The following is a 7,679-nucleotide window of genomic DNA, read 5'->3' as shown; positions in this document are numbered from 1 at the left end:
GACTTTCAAATGTTCACAGGCAATGCTCAATAACACTCTGATATGCACTGCCTTTAGTAAAGGGGTTCTTCTATGATGATGGCCCCAAAGCCCAATATGATGACAAGCCCTAACAACTGTCTTTCTTGGTGGGGGAAAAAACCTCCAGGTGAGGTCAGGTCAATAACAATCATCTAGGCAGGTGTCCAATGCTTCTTTGGTCTAATGAGGCTAAGCAGTTTCCACAGTTACACATAGTGGTGGGGCATTAAGTTTAGTCTGTTATTCAGCCTCAGACACAGGGAGTCTGGGTCTGAATATGGATTGCTGGGTCTTCCAACAACATTGTAACCCAAACCATACATTTAGATTAGTTCAGAGGTTCTTCAAGGACACTAAAACCATGATATTGGAATCACCCGCTCATAGTCCAGTCCTCAATCCCACTGAGAGTCTGTGGTTAATGTCTATGCTCAGCATCCATGCAATTTGGACCAGCTAGAACACTTTGCAGTGAAGAAATGGGCCAAAATCCCTAGTGGGGCATGTGCCAACCTAGGTAGCAACTTATCAGAGCCTGTTGTCAGTTTTAGTTCATAAATAGCGCCATATTGACTCTTAATGATCAGGGGGCTAATAATTCTGTGCTTCTCATTTTTGCCCTTTTTTGTTTAAACTCATCGTAACAATAGAAAAATCCAAATTCAACTCATTGAACATTATCTCCATCAGTGTATTTGTTTCCAGAATAACAGAAACTGTTAATAATGGTCATTCTTACTGAGAAATCAAGAGAAATGTCTAATTTCAGGAGGGGGGCTAATAATATCGTCCTCAACTGTAGATCTGGTTTATTGGTCCCTAGACACAAGCATAATCGTTGGGCCGTTCTGTGGTATACATTTCTCAGGCATCTGCTCATAAGACCTACTTGTAGTAGATAGAGCCATGTCATTTAACTGAGTGAAAAGTAATATACAGTATTATTTACCTTAATGTATGATATCTTGCAATTTTCTGACCGAGTGAAAAAGTATGGATATCTGTATGTAAATAAATACTGAATGTTTGCTTGGCATATATTGACTATTTTTGTTCAGAAGTGTTTTAACTGAAACGTAACTTGATTGAAGTATGCCATTGCTGCTATTGAGAGGATACATTACTCCTCACCTGTTTCTCTGTCCGCTCTGCTGCAATTGAAACTGTGTCATGGCCTTTGTGTTCATCCATGATGCACAGCATGCATATGCATGTCTGATCAGTGCGGCAGAAGACCTCCAGCAGTTTATCATGCTGAGAGCAGATCAGATCCTCCAGTTTATCAGCAGCTTCAATCACTTTGTGTTTCTTTCCTGGGAAGAGATCATTGTGAGATGTGAAGTGAGTTTCACAATAAGAGGAGAGACACACCAGACAGGACTTGACAGCCTTCCGCTTTCTCCCAGAGCAGACGTCACACTCCACATCTCCAGGTCCAGCATAGCAGTGGGCAGCAGGAGCAGACTGGAGTCCCAGAAGCTTCAGCTTCTCCACCACTTCAGCCAGCATTGTGTTTCTGCCCGGAACTGGCCTTGGAGTAAAAGTCTGTCTGCACTGTGGGCAGCTGTAGACTCCCTTTGGATCCTCTTGATCCCAGCAGCCTGAGATACAATCCATACAGAAACTGTGTCCACAGTGAATAGTCACCGGATCCTTTAAGAGATCCAAACAGATTGCACAAGTGAACTGGTCCTGAGCTAATAATACACTGGCCTCTGCCATTTTTGCACTGTTATCTTTCTCTTGTGTTGAACTCTTTATTCCTCTCTGTTTACGTTCTGTCTCTCAGATAGAGCAGCAAAGCAGGCAAAGCAGGAAGCAGAGCTGAGTTTCATTTCTGTGTAAAAGGGCCGTGCCCTAAGCAGGGGGAGTGGCCTCTGGAGCCAGTAACAGAGAGATAACACAAACAGACTTTACACTGTTCTCAGCTTCAATTTAACTCTGTGCAAGTATTAAAATGAGAGTACTCAATCATTTGGGCCTTAGAAGGATACAGTTAACGAGTATCACAGTGTGTTAATTACTTCATGCATGCAAAGGTACTACCAGCATCAGAATTATAACAGCTATGGTGTCTTCCAATGACAGTGTCATATGTATGTGATGTCAGATCTACAGTCTCACAAAAACTCTGAAATAGTTGTGTCATTGGAATGACATCTACGCCACTCGTTATTTGAGCTTGTCATGTTGAGACACAATGCGCCACACTACGCCATTGCTTACTCTAGAGTTGTTAAATAGCCTACTAATTGGACTGAATACATTCTACATCATTTTTATATTAACCCTTTCATGCACGGTGTCCACATACGTGGACAGTAATTCTAACCCCACTTTAGATAGGTAAATAGTGGTTATTTTTTTCCAAATTGTATATGGGAAGTACCATGAGGTTCATTACAATACTTTAACAGCAGTTATAACTTTTTGCACTAAATATCAAGTGTTTGATGACATCATCAATCTAAGAAATCCACCGATGTGAATTATGACCATAACAAGCATGTTTATATCTGAAAATCAACCACACCAAAGGGCAATTTCAGGTTTTAAAAAATATTATGATCTTTAGTACAGTTCACTTGAGAAGTCTATGTTGTTAAAATCCAAATTTACAATAAAGGTAGGTTTTTATACAATATAAAGCTACTGTCCACGTATGTGGACGTTGCGCATCAAGAGAGTCTAATGATAAACATATTATTTATGATTACCGTGAGAATATTCTGCTCATTTTGGGCAAATACTTAATGTTATGAGCATTTATAATGATTATAGTGTGAAAATAAATTATTTTTAACATATTTAACACATTTTAACACTTTTAATTTAATAAATTCAAGAAAAACTACCTAAAATTAGTGTTTCACGCACGTGCCTATAGGCATATTTCGGGTTTCTTTCACCACAAAATGACACAAATGATGTAGGAATGAGCTAGAATCCATGCTGAATCAAATACAGATCTGTCTTCATCAGAATTGAAGTTTTTTTCCACATGCAACAAGGTTTCCCCACAAATCTTGCCATAGCTGTGTATGTAAATATTGCTAAATTGACAGTTTTTTTTCTCTTTTTTCATCTTTGTTCGTTAAATACTGTAATATATAATGTGTAAGTGTCATATAATGTTGTAATATTACATATAGTAACATGGAAAGTAAGTAAAATAACTTGCATTTATAATAGGAGGTCTATTTAACACTATTTTTTCACAGAAAATACTTGAACATGCTGATGAATGACTACAAAACGCATGTGTCTGGAGGCAAATTTCATATTACCTTTCATATAGGGACAACATAAATGATGTAGGATTGAGCTAGAATCCATGCTGAATCAAATACAGATGTGTCTTCATCAGAATTTAAGGTTTTTTCCACATGCAACAAGGTTTCCCCACAAATCTTGCCATAGCTGTGTATGTAAATATTGCTAAATTGACAGGTTTTTTTCCTATTTGTTTCATCTTTGTTCCTTAAATAGTGTAATGTATAATGCATAAGTGTCATATAATGTTGTAATATGACACAAGGTAACATGGAAAGTAAGTAAATTAACTTACATTTATAATAGGGGGTCTATTTAACACTATTTTTTTTACAGAAAATACTTGAAAATGCTGATGAATGACTACAGAACGCATGTGTCTGGAGGCAAATTTCACATTACCTTTTATACAGGGACAACATAAATGATGTAAGATTGAGCTAGAGTACATGCTGAATCAAACTGAGCTTTTTGTTCACCAGCATTGGCTGTCTTCTTGCATGCAATAAGAATTTCCCACATATTTTTCTATGACCGCCTATATAAACAATGCTATTTTTATATATATGTTTTTGTTGTTGGTTAATTACAGTGATATATGGTGTTAAAGTGTTATATTGTGTTGTTATATAGCATATAACACCATAAAAATGAATAAAACAGCTTAATTTGAACTTGAAATACAGTATAGGCCTATATAACTTTTCACTCCTTTGATGCGCAGTGTCCACATATGTGGACAGTAAAATAACTTCCACATCAAAAGAGATTTTTGAAAAATTCCAAAAGATTCTTCATATTAGCTCCATTATGAGTGAGAAAATCAATATATAAAAAATCTTGCACATTTTTTTCATGGTGTCTGCATGAAAGGGTTAAGTGTTGAATTGCTAGATTCACTATGTAGCATGTAGTCATTAAGACCTTACATCTATTACCATCATTTCACAAATATTTAGACTACACGGTCATCTTTTCTTCATCAGGTTGTTCAACAAGATAGATGTTAGTGTTTCTCTCTAATCTCCATAAGAATACAAAGAATAGGACCAAGTGCTTAAATATGCATCATCTTTTATTATCAAGTATACAAAAAAGTATGTACATTCAAATACCACTTGGCTTGCCCGGCACTGTGTAAAATTTTCAGGTAGATTCCACCCATATTGTTTTTGTTTTTTTCAGCTAGAGCAGCTTCTCTGTGCTCACCTGCCGCACTCTTGCCTATTTGGTGTTCTGCAGGGAGAGCCCCTCACATTTTGGCACTTGATGCAAGATCCTCAGACTCCCAAGATAAAAAGAATGACTCTGGTGTTCATAGTAAGCCACTGGTGAAAATATGCTGTGGTGTAGTCTGATGGAGACTGTCCATTTCACATCTGTGTGTGTAAAAGAAGTGAGGACAGCACATTGAAGTAAGTGTGTGTGTGTGTGTGTGTGTGTGTGTGTGTGTGTGTGTGTGTGTGTGTGTGTGTGTGTTTGTGTGTGTGTTTGTGTGTGTGTGTGTGTGTGTGTGTGTGTGTGTGTGTGTGTGTGTGTGTGTGTGTGACTTTTGTCTCATCATGGTTCACATCCATGGTGGAAAAAAAAAATGACTCAGGAAACTAATATTAACACAGTTTGTAGAAAATGGCTTAGCACACGTCACTATTCCTCTTAGTCTTAAGCATGTAGTGCATGCACCCTTAAAAATGATGGGTTGAAAATAACCCAATTCTTACTACCGTGCTGGGTAACTATTGGACCAACCTCGCATTGGGTTGTATTTATACAATGAATTGGGTTATAAATTTCAACCCAACAGGTTGAGTAAAACAATTAACTCAAATGTGGGGTTATTTCTAACCAAACCGTTATATTGAATGTACTTCATTGTTGGGTTATTACATCATATCCTATATATGGGTTATACAGCCCCAATATTCTGTTTAAATTACTTAATTATGAAGTTAAATTAACCCAATAAATGTATCACTTATTATATGTGACACAGACTGTGCAAAATAAGCACACCAGTTTGTGCAATACATTGATTTTATTGTCCCATTTTGTTTTCACACTTTTCAACAAAGATGATTGCATTTAAATATAAAATAGAGCAATATAACAGACATGTTATCATACAGTCAAAAAAGGCAGGAAGGGATATTATTCAAAAACATGGACCAAAAAAATGGAAAAATGATAGGGTAACAACACACTGGGAAACACTTTCAAGCATTGCACATTATGGAAAACTCATTATTTACTAATATAGAAAAATAACATAGCCTACTTTTTCAATATACACTTTCAAAGTTTACAAAGAAGACCCATGTTGAAAGTGAAGGGCATTATGCCTTCAAGTTGTTTCTAGGAGCACATTTTTACTTGGGAATAGAATGGGGAAAGGTTATATGAGAACCTCAATGTTGATACAGAGATTAATAAATGTGTTTGTAAGACTGCTTTGTGACAGTACCTAAACACTAGAAACAACCAAATAGCTGAGGTCATTGTAGTGTCACCATGAATTTGCTGTATTGGTGTAAACCAGGGGTGGGGAACCTATGTCTGGAGGGCCGTTTGCGGCCCTTGAGGCCGTTTTATCCAGCCCCTGAGACAATTTTAATATTATGCAGCTTCATATGAAATATGGCATATTTTGTAAAAGAAACATTTGCAATACAATGAAAGTTATATTCAGGGGACATATAGAAGTTAAGGTCTGTTTTAAGGTGGCTGCATTCCATATAGGCCTAGAGTGCAGGGGGAAATCCTACTTGGTTTGTGTTAATTGTACGGCCCTCGGAGGACTTTCACGGCCCTCAGAGTAATTTGAAGTGGCCCTTCAAATGAAAAAGGTTCCCCACCCCTGGTGTACACTTACAATAATACACAGTGTTTCCAAAACCAAATGTGTAGAGCAGTGCATTCTGTGTAGAATTTGCAATAAAATCTTAGCTGGGTGTCCCTTTTAAAGGACTGTGCGCATTGAAGCTGGAATTGCTGCCTCCGCCTCCTGGGTACAGAAGCCTCATCAAAACTCTCTCGGCCTCTGAATGAAAAGAAAAACACACATGCGACACATGCGATGATGACATTGCAAGACAGGTCAGACCATCTGTGAAATAAATGGCTAAATAAGAAAGTGTTAGCTAGTAAAGAAAGTGTTGGCTATTAAAAACAAATATCAGAAAACAAAAATGCTTCTGATATGAGGATCCAATTGAATGAGGTCAAATCACTAGCAATGAAACTCAATTTGGTCAAGGCTTAAGTGTATAAGGATGCACTAGTGGTAGCCAAACTATTGCAACACGGACAAAACAGTGACTTACCCACAGTAGGCTAGTGCTGCACAATGAAGAATGCCTCCTTTCTTTCAGCAACATCCAAGCAAATAGCCTAAAAAAAATGGTGAGAAACACATTTGAAATTATTCTAACTGAATAATAGGCCGCATCCATTTAGTTGCAGCAAAATATATTTTTAAGTAGGCTATGCTCATCACATTACACCAAGGAGGTCTATCATTGCATTACACCAATGTCAATACATTATTTTTCTTTGAAAAGCACCGTATTCGCTTTGGCCTGCCCACACCGAAAACTATAAATAGGGCCCACTACTCACGGTCACGGCAGCCAGTCAGTCGGTGCGCACTGCACTGTGACAGATGACAGCTCTGTTCAGTCCTGGACGTCTCCTTCCTTCTTTTCATAGCTGCAATCATATAGCAAATAGAAAGCCACATTGTTATTAAGTAGTAGCTATACCATGCTCGCTGACATACAGTGTTAACCGTCCTGACATGTCTGCATATCGAAGCCCAATTCGCGGACGTCCAGGCTTATCTGAAAAGCTGGTTCTAAAACCACACAGACTAGCAATCAGCCATGAACTAGCCTACCTTGAGCAGAGCTGCAGATGCCAGCAGCAATAGTCCAACTGAATAGGGATACACGGCACGTCCGTATTTTCCGTTGTTGTTAATTTCTCTAACTTGTGCTGATTTGTGCTACTTATTCCACGCGAACTCGCGGCAGAGAGTTGATAATATTTGCCCGCCGAGAGACCAACTTCAGAGCGGCGGCACTGCGGCCAGTTATTTGTGTCGAGAGTTACCGTGGAAACCAAAAGACGGTTGGACACAGATTGAAGTTACAGGCGAGTTTCGTGAAATTAAAATTCATCCCATCTGGTTTCGAGACGAGATTCATTCCAGTGTTTCTTATGATTAGATTAGTTGACTCCATTTCCATTGCTTTAGGTAATTGAGAGTAACCAACGGTTTAGGTTTGTGTAGAGACTACCTTGGGCAACGGTCTTCTTTTCTATGGGTTCATAGGCCTACTTCATAGATCGATCGTATGGAAGATAAGGAATGCGTTGGATGAACGAAT

At 38.3% G+C, this 7,679-nt stretch overlaps 1 protein-coding gene and 1 long non-coding RNA gene across 2 annotated transcripts in view; both read right to left on the bottom strand.

The window, feature by feature from the left end:
- The window catches only part of LOC134455450 (tripartite motif-containing protein 16-like protein), a 6,774-nt gene extending 4,966 nt beyond the window's left edge, over positions 1-1,808 (bottom strand). Inside the window, exon 1 of the mRNA XM_063206506.1 lies at positions 1,153-1,808. Coding sequence (XP_063062576.1) covers positions 1,153-1,743 — 591 coding nt within the window. The 5' untranslated portion in view covers positions 1,744-1,808. The remainder of the gene's footprint in view (positions 1-1,152) is intronic.
- A 4,287-nt stretch (positions 1,809-6,095) lies between these two features.
- LOC134454982 (uncharacterized) lies at positions 6,096-6,681 on the bottom strand. The gene is made up of 2 exons (XR_010035958.1): positions 6,615-6,681; positions 6,096-6,331 (listed from the first exon to the last, which is right to left on the bottom strand). It is a non-coding gene; the product is annotated as an uncharacterized LOC134454982 (long non-coding RNA).
- Between the last annotated feature and the right edge of the window lie 998 nt (positions 6,682-7,679).

The sequence above is a fragment of the Engraulis encrasicolus genome, chromosome 9, assembly GCF_034702125.1.
Source record: "Engraulis encrasicolus isolate BLACKSEA-1 chromosome 9, IST_EnEncr_1.0, whole genome shotgun sequence".
Lineage (NCBI taxonomy): Eukaryota > Metazoa > Chordata > Actinopteri > Clupeiformes > Engraulidae > Engraulis > Engraulis encrasicolus.
Note: the sequence above shows the minus strand (reverse complement) of the source record. Positions and strands in the feature narration are given on the sequence as shown.